Source organism: Bufo bufo, chromosome 5 (genome assembly GCF_905171765.1).
Source record: "Bufo bufo chromosome 5, aBufBuf1.1, whole genome shotgun sequence".
Taxonomy (NCBI): Eukaryota; Metazoa; Chordata; class Amphibia; order Anura; family Bufonidae; genus Bufo; species Bufo bufo.
In genome coordinates, this window is record NC_053393.1 from 150672919 (window position 1) to 150688005 (window position 15087).

At 41.9% G+C, this 15087-nt stretch overlaps 1 protein-coding gene across 1 annotated transcript in view; it reads left to right on the top strand.

Moving 5' to 3' along the window:
* Positions 1-15087, top strand: part of CDH2 (cadherin 2) — a 321407-nt gene that overhangs the window by 53877 nt on the left and 252443 nt on the right. Inside the window, exon 2 of the mRNA XM_040432080.1 lies at positions 4315-4426. Coding sequence (XP_040288014.1) covers positions 4315-4426 — 112 coding nt within the window. The remainder of the gene's footprint in view (positions 1-4314; positions 4427-15087) is intronic.

Here is a 15087-nt window from a genome sequence, read left to right on the forward strand (position 1 = left end):
GTAGATTCACACTGAAGGCATCAAAACTATGATTAACACATTTGGAATTATATACATAACAAACAAGTGTGAAACAACTGAAAATATGTCATATTCTAGGTTCTTCAAAGTAGCCACCTTTTGCTTTGATTACTGCTTTGCACACTCTTGGCATTCTCTTGATGAGCTTCAAGAGGTAGTCCCCTGAAATGGTTTTCACTTCACAGGTGTGCCCTGTCAGGTTTAATAAGTGGGATTTCTTGCCTTATAAATGGGGTTGGGACCATGAGTTGCGTTGAGGAGAAGTCAGGTGGATACACAGCTGATAGTCCTACTGAATAGACTGTTAGAATTTGTATTATGGCAAGAAAAAAGCAGCTAAGTAAAGAAAACGAGTGGCCATCATTACTTTAAGGAATGAAGGTCAGTCAGTCAGCCGAAAAATTGGGAAAACTTTGAAAGTAAGGGCTATTTGACCATGAAGGAGAGTGATGGGGTGCTGCGCCAGATGACCTGGCCTCCACAGTCACCGGACCTGAACCCAATCGAGATGGTTTGGGGTGAGCTGGACCGCAGAGTGAAGGCAAAAGGGCCAACAAGTGCTAAGCATCTCTGGGAACTCCTTCAAGACTGTTGGAAGACCATTTCAGGGGACTACCTCTTGAAGCTCATCAAGAGAATGCCAAGAGTGTGCAAAGCAGTAATCAAAGCAAAAGGTGGCTACTTTGAAGAACCTAGAATATGACATATTTTCAGTTGTTTCACACTTGTTTGTTATGTATATAATGCCACATGTGTTAATTCATAGTTTTGATGCCTTCATAGTCATGAAAATAAAGAAAACTCTTTGAATGAGAAGGTGTGTCCAAACTTTTGGTCTGTACTGTATATATATATATATATATATATAATAAAAATATAACATTATCAAAAATTCTTTAAAATATGTTAAACAAAAGGACGTTTTCTGATGACACATTCCCTTTAACAAAAGCAAATTGCAATGCATCCTGGGAGGTGCAGGCGCTTGATGAGATGCTGACCACCTACAGAAAAGGAAATAAATTCCCCCAGATATGTGAAAGAGTTTTATTTTCATGAGATAACCCCTTTAACCTTGAGCATTTTTCATTTATTGTATTATTTTATAGCAAGGAAGGAAAGCGAAGCCATGTTAATTTCAGCATTTAAAAAAATATATGTTTTCCTACATAGGGCAGGTGGTCTGCACAGGTTCATATCCATCAATATTAAATACTTCTTCATAGATAGCTAGTGTTTTTGCTGCTGACTCCGAAACCCACTTAGGTAACGAGCAGAATCAAGGAAGCCTTAAGTATGCACTTTCACTCTCTAGTTCTCTTTTTTAATTAATTTAAATTTCTTCCTTCTGTAAAGTATTATTTGGTTGTTTTTGTATGTTAATCATAGATTTTTAGCTTTCACCTCACTTGTTCTGTGCCATATGCTCCAATCTGTTAAAGCATTTATCTGTAATAAAAAATGTCCTTTGATGTGCAACCCAGAGCTTTGGCATACAAATATTGGCTGATTAGGGACTTGGACTGCTCCCTACATTTTTACCCAAATGTTGGGTGTAGTCAGCTCTAGATTAATGGTGCTGTTCCAGCTCAATAAAAAAAAGCTTCTTTACTGTTCATGTGACAGCCGCTTGTGGTGTAATTAAAATATGCAGTGTACTGTATTATGCCTAGCTTATCGTTAAAGAGGTATAAATAGTTAAAGGAGTTATCCCACGAATAATGTAAAAATGAAAATCAGACATCATACAGTACATGACAATACCTTTCTAACAAAGCAAAAACCAGCCCTGTACCTCACATGGGCCCAGATATCTCCCCATTCATTGCTCTGCTAGATTTATATCAAGCTAGCAGGTCAGGGGAGTGTCTTTTTGCTGCAGCTAAGGGGGCGTGTCCATGCTCTGCCTATCTCAGCTCAGGGGGCGTGTCCATGCTCTCCCTATCACAGCTCAGGAGGCAGTTGAAGGAGGAATCTGAGCATGTGCGGCCTTCTTAATGAGTCGGTCAAAGAAATAAGAAATTAAGTGGCATTATACAGATACATTTTATTGAATAACTCAGTTATCACATGCAATTAAAAAAGTCTTCGTATCCAGGTGCTGGTTTGAAAACTGTAGAGTATTTTTCATGGGACAACCCCTTTAATGGAGGGAACTTATTATTCCCATTGTGCCATAAAACTGGTGTCAAAAAAGTCACAAATTTTGAGACACTCCAGAGCCTATTAATCTAGCACTCTTTGGACTGAAGTCCCCCATACACATTAGTGTAGAGGGAAAATTATGGGTTAGGCTGACACTCTAATGTGTATGGCGAGCTCCCGACATATGATGTCGGGGCAGAGAAGGATTGGGTGGAATTAATATTTTCACCTGATCCTTTTTTTCTCCTGGGACATAAGCTGCGACCCGAACTGGCAGGCAACAGCTTTCTCCGCTCTCCCCATAGAATACACATACACGTTCGGGCCAAGCTGAAAGCATATGTGTATAGGGAAGCTGGGAGAGATAGCTGTTCGGCCGCCAGCTATTGAACGTGTATAGGGCCTTTAGACCGGCATATGAAATGGCATCTTAGTAAATTCTCCCACAGTCTTTTGCCTAAACAAGACATATGTTCCTAGTGATTGTCAATATCAGTGGTCCTGCTATATTTATAATTTGAAAGTCCTGGAATTTAGGACTAAAGCTGGTACTGTAAGTGAACAGAATTCACCCACAGTTAGTATGGTAACTATTTGTACCATTCACGTATAGGACTACTGCTTTTTTATGGGTTAGGAGGTTTGTGAAACACCTGTACATAGGTGTCTCGTTATAACACACCTTCCTCCACTTACCTGGTCATAAAAAATGTGCAAGAAGTATTAGACAAATAATACATTTAAGTTAAAAAAAAAAGAAAAAGAAAGGTCCAAATCCTCTTTGTCAAAGAGGCGAATAGTCAGAATTGGTTAGTGGTAGATAGGTTGGTGACACGTATTCCCCCCAAAAAGCTGATAACGTACACAGGAAGCTCATAGGAAGTTTTTCTTTTGGATCTTTGGGCAAGTTTTCGTTCCTTGTTTGTCATGCTGGAAATGAACTGACAGTATGCAGTGATTATAGTCACTGTCAAAACAGACTTATCCCTGCGAGCTTCCTGTCTGGTGTAGTCACTGGAAAGTCTCAGGCCTATCACCTGCATTCCTGCAGTGAGAAAGAGCAGGCAGGACCATTTGGTCTCCTCCAGACTCGGAGACAAAAAGCGAAGCTGTCAGTTCTCAGCCTCATCTTCCTGACAAATTGCGCAGAATTCTTTAAATATTCAGCATTTTGCCCCTCAATAAGCAAGGACATACTGATTTACTTTTTTATATACATCAAATCTTCTCTAGTAAATTGCCGCTCTCTTGCCGTATGGGTGTCATCTTCTGAATTACATTTTTATTGACAGAGCCTGCAGCTGGGTTTCTATAGATTTTAAGCTCTTTTCGTACAACACATAACCTTTTTGTGCTTTATTGTTTATCCAATGACAAAATAACCGTTAAAAGCTTTTGCTTTCTTAGCTGTTTTCGAAACCCCTATTCCAAGGCCAATCTCCTTTCAGACGTTTTCTCGTGTATTCGCGCTTTTGAAAGGTATGAGTGACAATGGCAAAGATTTCTGATTATTAACAGCACAAAAGCAGCCAAATTTACTCTTTTTCACTATGTTGGAGAAACATTGTTGGAGGTGCCCTCAATAGAGTTAAGCGCCATTTTGCCTTCAAATTAATTTGAAATGAGCTAAACCGGTCAAATGTTATGTACTGTCTATTCTGGCTGCCGTAACGTCGTTTCAGAGAGTTATCTGGTTTCCTTCTGTCTTTAGTTCATTACTGTTTTTCAAAACATTTTTAGGTGCTCGTCAGGATGCTCAGGCTTGACATTTAGAGCATCCTTGTCTGAAAATAAGTTTGCAATGGTGAAATGGTTTCTGCTAGCTAGATCTCCTCTGGAAGAATGGTTTTACTCTCCCTTATGATTCCACTTAAGGCTCAACGACTGCTAAGTTCAATTGTTAAAAGAAGCAAGATTGTTTCGAGCTTAGATCTTACCAGACTAGTGGGATTTGTTTCTTCCATGCCAGTTATCAAAAAGTTTAACCCTTTGCCCCCACATTTCTAATTGTAAACCTTTTAGAACCTAAACAAGTGGTTTATACGGAGCTGGAGAGAAAAAACGTTTTTTTTTTTTTTTTATGTCGAGTGAAATGTCAGTTGATAATGGTGCGTGTGTGGATAACAGACGTATTCTGTTTCATTTCAGGGACCAGCAGAAGCACTCGGGGGATCCAGATTATGCAAGACAGGATTTCTTGAGGATGTTTATCACGCAAGTGTGTACAGGAGCGTACATGAAGGGCAGCCTCTCCTAAATGGTAAGGTCACCAGGAAAAACATAGCTGTACATTATAGTTGCTTTTTTCTTTAATGAAGACTTTTGGTCATTTCACAAATTATTACTGTACATGCAGTTTTTTTTTGTCGTGGGTAAATCCAACTATAGCTGTGAGCCAGATATTGGAGCATTGCGTATGACATGAAACCTATTCACATATCTTTACATCTTCTATTAATTATCTATCCTCTGGATAGGTCATCAGTATCTGATCATTGGGGGTCTGACAACTGTGAAAGGTCCCTGAAAGGACAATAAGGACAATAAGCTGATCGCAAAGTGTTCCCCCGCCAGAAGTCCTTGCAATCAGTGGGGAAACCTAGCTGTAATTGTTTAATTTCCCTACAACCCCATCACAGGAGAAGCGAAGCATTACATAGTGTCCGTTGTCTGTGTAATGCAGGACAAGATTGGTCCTCCAGAGTAAAAGATGCTCTTTATAGCCACCCTATCATGGAGAGATACCCTAATAGAGAATATGAAAATGGGTTTTCTAAACGAGACCGTCTCCTTAAGATCAACCACCAAATGTCAATAGATTTGCCATAATCAGGCAGTCATTCCATACATATGCAGTTCCAGCTGACCAATGTTGCCAGACATTGTGGAAAAACTTTATACTTTTAAAAGAATGATTAGCCAAAAAAAAGTCTATAAAAAGGCCGTTTTGGATGCTTTTTATCTTTATCTGCCTGTTTTACTCTAGGTTTCTTTGTTGTTTCTAGGCTCTCCTCCAAGGCTAAAGGTGGATTTACACGAGCCAATTATTGGGCAGATAATCAGGAATGATGGTTAAACTTGTAAACGTGCCGCTGATCACCCGATGAACGAGCGAAACACTCGTTCATCGGGTGATCTTATCGTTTGTGCAGGCACCATCAATTATCCTTTCTGGGCTGCAGATCGTGCTGTCTAAACAACGATCTGCCGCTCATGGCTATAGCGATATCTCCTCCTCATACTGTGAAGGAGATTGTTGCATATAAATGCGGCGGTCTCCTTCACTGAGTGAGCAGCCGACTGTCAGTAAGGAGCACTTCCCGACAATCGGCTGCTCCATTGGCCTGTCTAAACCCGCCAGAAGGCTGCTGAGCTATGCTTCAACTCACTTATATGACAGCTTTCTTTTTCATTTCCAATGGTGTCAGACACAAAAATGTCTCTCACTGCTTATATCCATTTCCCATGCTTTACAATTCAACTTTCCTTGTTCAAACTGATTCTTGTGTGTAATCACATGCTATCCCACCTAAACCCAATGGTTGGTTCACGGAGAGCTGACTTCCCCTACAACAAAATAGTAATGGTTATAAGCTAAAAACAAGTAAAGTGCTAATATTAAAAAAAGGAGGTTAAATAACATTGGAGATTCTCTTTAAAGGGGTTTTGCAGTTTTTTAAACTGATGATCTATCTTCTGGATAGTTCATCAGCATCTGATCGGCGGGGGTCTGACACCCGGGACCCCTGCCGATCAGCTGTTTGAGAAGGCAGCGGCACTGGCCCTGTTTACCTCAGGGCCAGTGACGTCACGACTATTATCCAATGTCCTGGGTGGATCTAAGCTCCATTCAAGTGAACAGAGCTTAGCCCCGCCCAGGCCATTGATACTAGTTGTGACGTCACTGGGCCTGCGGTAAACAGCGAGAAGGCCGCGGCTCTGCTTCCAGTGCCGCTGCATTTTCAAACAGCTGATCGCCAGGGTTCCCGGTTGTCGGACCCCTGCCAATCAGATGCTGATGATCTATCCAGAACCCTTTTAAGCAATGGAATAGTGGTAAATAAATATTTCAATAGTTTAAAACAAAAGTGAATAAGTAATGTTATGTTCTCATTTTGCTTATGAAGACAGCATGGCGGGATGTGAGTGATCTGAGCATCTTTGTAACCATCTTATATCTCTTACAGTTTAGAACAGTAAAATAGTATCAACATTTGGCAAAAGAAAAAGTGTGTCCTTGACTCCAAATGATGGAGGTAGCCATTTTGTCAACCGCAATGAAGCCCATTTCCTTTATGTCTGAATTATTATTTTGAATGATTAGACTGTTATTTGCTGAGATAAATCACTGCTCGTACTTGCTCTATAGGGGCCCATACACCTTCAATAGCTGTCAGCCAACAGCTTTTCCTCCTGACATCTTCAAACACACGTATACCTGGGGAGAATGGTGTAACGGTCATTTTACATGGATCAATCATTGGGTCAATTGTAGGGCACGAGCATTTGTAGAAATGCCCTTTCATGGTAATCAACCCGTGTAAAGGTGTAAACGCTCATCCATTGGGAGTTTGTGTCTTTTGGTGGGCACCCAAAATCGTTGTTTCTGAGCAGAAGATCATCCTATGCAAACAGGGATCTGCTGCCCAGAAACAATGAATCTATTGGCTTATAAACGATCGTAGTGGTGAGATACATTGGTGGTTGTTCCTGATAGTTGCCTGTTAAATTGTCCGTTGTAAAAGGACCTTAAAGGAAATGTGTCATCAGAAAATGACCTATTGTTTAAATCAGATTTTTGGTGATGCTATATGTAATTTTCCATGGCAATGTCTGTATTTAAACACAAAACGGAAATCCTGCAGTTTTCGCACTGGCCACTAAGCCTAATAATAAGCACCACCTCTTGGTTTGTACAAATCACTTTACTGCAGCTATCTCCTTCTCATTGCCGCCTCATTATATTACCTCTGTGTACAGACATCACAGGATTCACCATTCACAGCTTATCAGCTCCTTCCTGACTCTGCACAGGTCACAGAGCATGCCCAGAAAACTCTCCCATAGAAGTCAATGAGGTCCTCTCCTGACCATTCTGTCTATGGACCATGGGGATGACATAAAGCCATTTTATTATTCCTCTCTAAATGCTGTTAAAAACAGATGGCCACCCCCATAATCATGATCAGGAAATAGAATAAAAACATCTACAATCAGAAAACCAATACAGATTAGTAAAAAAAGGAGATGTGTTGGTTCTAACTGGCAGAAAAAAATAAATAATCTGTGACACGTTTCCTTTAAGTCTCTGACGTAGGCCTCTGGCGGTTTATCCCCTCTTAGAATAAAAGGATCAGTTATTAAAGTTCTATATGCTCGAACGTTCTTTCCGCTTACATCATCTGTTGGTAGATTGTTGTGAGGTGCATTGTTTTGAGGTCCCTACACATCGTTAGTCAGTCCCACCAAAATCCATGGGTTCACCCATTTTTCTTTTCTTAAAAAGGGTATCTCACCTCTACGGACATGTCTGATTTAGTAACTATTTGCATCTCCCATGGAATAACAATTCTGGAGCATCCATTCTTATGGCTCTATGTTGTGCCATGCCATAAAATTATTCCTGCTACAAGTTATGAACACAGGGACACCCCCCCCCCCCCCCCCCCCCCCAACTGGTACAACATTAGAGTCATAAGAAAAGATGCTCCAGAATTCTTATTACATAGAGGATGCAAATAGTTACTAAAACAGACATGTCGGAAGAGGTGACAGGTCCTCTTTAACACACCTTCATGCTCAAACCAGTGGACTAATACCATATTCTGTTGGATAATTGTCAAGAATTCTACTTACCCTTGTACGGGATCTTTAACACACTTACATGCTCAAACCAGTGGACTAGTTCCATATTCTGTTGGATAATTGTCAAGAATTCTACTTACCCTTGTACGGGATTATCCGGCCACCATCATTGACCTTTATTTTTTAGTTCGATCTTTAAATTTTTTGAAACAACAGTCATTTTTAAGGCTGCGTCGGTTCACTCCCTAGTTTCATTATGCAAACACATATTACGGTTATTTTGTCTGTGAGATTGTTGCCGCTTAGTTCATTTAGATGCGGTGTAGCTGATAAAAAGGTTCCGTTTCCAGTGCTTTGAAGTAGATTATAAGGACCAATCTCTCTTCCTTTAGTTTCCTATCTTGCATATAAATCTTGCTAGATGGATTGAGAAGGTGCCAGAGGAATGGATTCTTGAAACAAAAAGCTATAGACTTGATTTACCTTGACTGTGTATGGCTATAGCTCACAGTAATGATATTTTCTCATAGCATTTTGCATTTTTCAACTGTAATTGAAACTTAAATGCAGGAGGAAATGATGAACGGAGATGTTTTCTGAATTAAGGTACTCAGTTCCTCCACTGCTTTAATCGCTTAATGCATACATTTATAAAGGGTGATCTGTTTAGGAAAAGAAGTGAATTTCAAATTAGACCGGATCTGTCAGGTTTTTAGGGAATTAAGGACAGATAATTCTATCCTAATGCAACAGTCTATCCTAATTTCGTTTTTACTTTGTCCATATTAGTCGCTAGAACTCAGGTCTTTTTTGTCAATTACCAATTCTTTTTAATTAGGCAATAGCACGTAAGTGCACTTCTTTGTAATAAGCTCTATTAATGGCCCAGAAAAGCATTTTGTTTCATGACCACAAGTGACATACTGCTTGATTATAAGCCTTTCATTAATGAAATTTAACTTTCAGTTTAAGGACAACAATCTTACCACCGCGCCCATGTAGCAAAGAAAGGTTCTGTGCGACATTTCTCTTGTGCTTTCTGCACGTTAAACCCCTCTGAAGCAACCATTTTGTGGGAAGGAATAATAATGATAAGAACTAAAGAAATAGAAAAAAAAATAAAAAATTTGTAATATTTAATGAACCAACTCATGCACAGATGAATACAGCAGAACGTCCTGTATCTGCGCATGCGCACTACGCATTTAGAACCTGTTATGTGCCTGCACAGAAGGGTATGCAGCTGCGGACAGCTGAGAAAGCAGTCATGTAGATTAATCACTTCACTTCCGCCTTTTGTGTCCTGTAAATCGGGTGTACAGATGCAGAGAGCAGAACGTCCTGTATCTGCGCATGCGCTCGACGCATTCAGAGCCTGTTACGTGCCTGCGCATTAGAGGATGCAGCTGCAGACAGCTGGGAAACAGTCAAGTAGATTAATCACTTCACTGCCGCCTCTTGCGTCCTGTAAATCGGGTGCACAGATGCAGAGAGCAGAATGTCCTGTATCTGCGCATGTGCTCGACACATTCAGAACCTGTTACGTTCCTGCGCATTGGAGGATTCAGCTGCAGACAGCTGGGAAACAGTCAAGTAGATTAACCACCTCAGCCCCCAGTGCTTAAACACCCTGAAAGACCAGGCCACTTTTTACACTTCTGACCTACACTACTTTCACCGTTTATTGCTCGGTCATGCAACTTACCACCCAAATGAATTTTACCTCCTTTTCTTCTCACTAATAGAGCTTTCATTTGGTGGTATTTCATTGCTGCTGACATTTTTACTTTTTTTGTTATTAATCGAAATTTAACGATTTTTTTGCAAAAAAATGACATTTTTCACTTTCAGTTGTAAAATTTTGCAAAAAAAAACGAGATCCATATAGAAATTTTGCTCTAAATTTATAGTTCTACATGTCTTTGATAAAAAAAAAATGTTTGGGTAAAAAAAAAATGGTTTGGGTAAAAGTTATAGCGTTTACAAACTATGGTACAAAAATGTGAATTTCCGCTTTTTGAAGCCGCTCTGACTTTCTGAGCACCTGTCATGTTTCCTGAGGTTCTACAATGCCCAGACAGTACAAACACCCCACAAATGACCCCATTTCTGAAAGTACACACCCTAAGGTATTCGCTGATGGGCATAGTGAGTTCATAGAACTTTTTATTTTTTGTCACAAGTTAGCGGAAAATGATGATTTTTTTTTTTTTTTTTTTTTTTCTTACAAAGTCTCATATTCCACTAACTTGTGACAAAAAATAAAAAGTTCTATGAACTCACTATGCCCATCAGCGAATACCTTGGGGTCTCTTCTTTCCAAAATGGGGTCACTTGTGGGGTAGTTATACTGCCCTGGCATTCTAGGGGCCCAAATGTGTGGTAAGGAGTTTGAAATCAAATTCAGTAAAAAATGACCTGTGAAATCCGAAAGGTGCTCTTTGGAATATGGGCCCCTTTGCCCACCTAGGCTGCAAAAAAGTGTCACACATCTGGTATCTCCGTACTCAGGAGAAGGTGGGGAATGTGTTTTGGGGTGTCATTTTATATATACCCATGCTGGGTGAGAGAAATATCTTGGCAAAAGACAACTTTTCCCATTTTTTTATACAAAGTTGTCATTTGACCAAGATATTTATCTCACCCAGTATGGGTATATGTAAAAAGACACCCCAAAACACATTCCTCAACTTCTCCTGAGTACGGGGATACCAGATGTGTGACGCTTTTTTGCAGCCTAGGTGGGCAAAGGGGCCCATATTCCAAAGAGCACCTTTCGGATTTCACTCCTCATTTTTTCCTGAATTTGATTTCAAACTCCTTACCACACATTTGGGCCCCTAGAATACCAGGGCAGTATAACTACCCCACAAGTGACCCCATTTTGGAAAGAAGACACCCCAAGGTATTCCGTGAGGGGCATGGCGAGTTCCTAGAATTTTTTATTTTTTGTCACAAGTTAGTGGAAAATGATGATTTTTTTTTTTTTTTTTTTTTTTTCATACAAAGTCTCATATTCCACAAACTTGTGACAAAAAATAAAAACTTCCATGAACTCACTATGCCCATCAGCGAATACCTTGGGGTCTCTTCTTTCCAAAATGGGGTCACTTGTGGGGTAGTTATACTGCCCTGGCATTCTAGGGGCCCAAATGTGTGGTAAGTAGGTAAATGACCTGTGAAATCCGAAAGGTGCTCTTTGGAATGTGGGCCCCTTTGCCCCCCTAGGCTGCAAAAAAGTGTCACACATCTGGTATCTCCGTACTCAGGAGAAGTTGAGGAATGTGTTTTGGGGTGTCTTTTTACATATACCCATGCTGGGTGAGATAAATATCTTGGTCAAATGCCAACTTTGTATAAAAAAATGGGAAAAGTTGTCTTTTGCCAAGATATTTCTCTCACCCAGCATGGGTATATGTAAAATGACACCCCAAAACACATTCCCCAACTTCTCCCGATTACGGAGATACCAGATGTGTGACACTTTTTTGCAGCCTAGGTGGGCAAAGGGGCCCATATTCAAAAGAGCACCTTTCGGATTTCAAAGGTCATTTTTTACAGAATTTGATTTCAAACTCCTTACCACACATTTGGGCCCCTAGAATGCCAGGGCAGTATAACTACCCCACAAGTGACCCCATTTTGGAAAGAAGAGACCCCAAGGTATTCGCTGATGGGCATAGTGAGTTCATGGAACTTTTTATTTTTTGTCACAAGTTAGTGGAATATGAGACTTTGTATGAAAAAAAAAAAATAAATAAATAAGCATTTTCCACTAACTTGTGACAAAAAATAAAAAATTCTAGGAACTCGCCATGCCCCTCACGGAATACCTTGGGGTGTCTTCTTTCCAAAATGGGGTCACTTGTGGGGTAGTTATACTGCCCTGGCATTTTCCAGGGGCCCTAATGTGTGGTAAGTAGGTAAATGACCTGTGAAATCCTAAAGGTGCTCTTTGGAATATGGGCCCCTTTGCCCACCTAGGCTGCAAAAAAGTGTCACACATGTGGTATCGCCGTATTCAGGAGAAGTTGGGGAATGTGTTTTGGGGTGTCATTTTACATATACCCATGCTGGGTGAGAGAAATATCTTGGCAAAAGACAACTTTTCCCATTTTTTTATACAAAGTTGGCATTTGACCAAGATATTTCTCTCACCCAGCATGGGTATATGTAAAATGACACCCCAAAACACATTCCCCAACGTCTCCTGAATACGGAGATACCACATGTGTGACACTTTTTTGCAGCCTAGGTGGGCAAAGGTGCCCAAATTCCTTTTAGGAGGGCATTTTTAGACATTTGGATACCAGACTTCTTCTCACGCTTTGGGGCCCCTAGAATGCCAGGGCAGTATAAATACCCCACATGTGACCCCATTTTGGAAAGAAGACACCCCAAGGTATTCAATGAGGGGCATGGCGAGTTCATAGAAATTTTTTTTTTTTGGCACAAGTTAGCGGAAATTGATATTTTTTATTTTTTTCTCACAAAGTCTCCCGTTCCGCTAACTTGGGACAAAAATTTCAATCTTTCATGGACTCAATATGCCCCTCACGGAATACCTGGGGGTGTCTTCTTTCCGAAATGGGGTCACATGTGGGGTATTTATACTGCCCTGGCATTCTAGGGGCCCTAAAGCGTGAGAAGAAGTCTGGAATCTAAATGTCTAAAAAATTTTACGCATTTGGATTCCGTGAGGGGTATGGTGAGTTCATGTGAGATTTTATTTTTTGACACAAGTTAGTGGAATATGAGACTTTGTAAGAAAAAAAAAAAAAAAATTCCGCTAACTTGGGCCAAAAAAATATCTGAATGGAGCCTTACAGAGGGGTGATCAATGACAGGGGGGTTGATCAATGACAGGGGGGTTGATCAATGACAGGGGGGTGATCAATGACAGGGGGGTGATCAATGACAGGGGGGTGATCAGGGAGTCTATATGGGGTGATAACCACAGTCATTGATCACGCCCGTGTAAGGCTTCATTCAGACGTCCGGATGCGTTTTGCGGATCCGATCCATCTATCAGTGCATCCGTAAAAATCATGCGGACATCTGAATGGAGCTTTACAGGGGGGTAATCAATGACAGGGGGGTAATCAATGACAGGGGGGTGATCAGGGAGTCTATATGGGGTGATCACCACAGTCATTGATCACGCCCCTGTAAGGCTTCATTCAGACGTCCGGATGCGTTTTGCGGATCCGATCCATCTATCAGTGCATCCGTAAAAATCATGCGGACGTCTGAATGGAGCTTTACAGGGGGGTAATCAATGACAGGGGGGTGATCAGGGAGTCTATATGGGGTGATCACCACAGTCATTGATCACGCCCCTGTAAGGCTTCATTCAGACGTCCGGATGCGTTTTGCGGATCCGATCCATCTATCAGTGCATCCGTAAAAATCATGCGGACGTCTGAATGGAGCTTTACAGGGGGGTAATCAATGACAGGGGGGTAATCAATGACAGGGGGGTGATCAGGGAGTCTATATGGGGTGATCACCACAGTCATTGATCATGCCCCTGTAAGGCTTCATTCAGACGTCCGGATGCGTTTTGCGGATCCGATCCATCTATCAGTGCATCCGTAAAAATCATGCGGACATCTGAATGGAGCTTTACAGGGGGGTAATCAATGACAGGGGGGTGATCACCACAGTCATTGATCATGCCCCTGTAAGGCTTCATTCAGACGACCGGATGCGTTTTGCGGATCCGATCCATGTATCAGTGCATCCGTAAAAATCATGCGGACATCTGAATGGAGCTTTACAGGGGGGTGATCAGGGAGTCTATATGGGGTGATCACCACAGTCATTGATCATGCCCCTGTAAGGCTTCATTCAGACGTCCGGATGCGTTTTGCGGATCCGATCCATCTATCAGTGGATCCGTAAAAATCATGCGGACGTCTGAATGGAGCTTTACAGGGGGGTAATCAATGACAGGGGGGTAATCAATGACAGGGGGGTGATCAGGGAGTCTATATGGGGTGATCACCACAGTCATTGATCACGCCCCTGTAAGGCTTCATTCAGACGTCCGGATGCGTTTTGCGGATCCGATCCATCTATCAGTGGATCCGTAAAAATCATGCGGACGTCTGAATGGAGCTTTACAGGGGGTTGATCAATGACAGGGGGGTAATCAATGACAGGGGGGTGATCAGGGAGTCTATATGGGGTGATCAGGGGTGATTAGGGGTGATCAGGGGCTAATAAGGGGTTAATAAGTGACGGGGGGGGGGGGTGTAGTGTAGTGTAGTGGTGCTTGGTGCTACTTTACTGAGCTACCTGTGTCCTCTGGTGGTCGATCCAAACAAAGGGGACCACCAGAGGACCAGGTAGCAGGTATATTAGACGCTGTTATAAAAACAGCGTCTAATATACCTGTTAGGGGTTAAAAAAAACACATCTCCAGCCTGCCAGCGAACGATCGCCGCTGGCAGGCTGGAGATCAACTCTCTTACCTTCCGTTCCTGTGAGCGCGCGCGCCTGTGTGCGCGCGTTCACAGGAAATCTCGCGTCTCGCGAGATGACGCGTATATGCGTGACTGTGCGCAGGGCTGCCACCTCCGGAACGCGATCCTGCGTTAGGCGGTCCGGAGGTGGTTAATCACTTCACTGCCGCCTCTTGCGTCCTGTAAATCGGGTGCACAGATGCAGAGAGCAGAACGTCCTGTATCTGTGCATGCGCTCGACGCATTCAGAACCTGTTACGTGCCTGCGCATTAGAGGTTGCAGCTGCAGACAGCTGGGAAACAGTCAAGTAGATTAATCATTTCACTGCTGCCTCTTGCGTCCTGTAAATCGGGTGCACAGCTGACAGCAGAATGTCCTGTATCTGTACTTTCACTGGACACATTCAGAACCTGTTAAGTGCCTGGACAGAGGAGGATGCAGCTGCAGACACCAGAGAAAGCAGTCATGTTTATTAATCACTACACTGCTGCCTCTTGCGTCCTGTAAATCGGGTGACCACAGCTTTATGGCCAACCCCTTTAAAATTCCATTGTTATCTATAGTGCTACACTTCTTTGTTCAAGTGAAGAGTTTCACATACTCTGTGTGGGAACTTTAAATGTATTGACTTGGATATTCTTGCTTCAT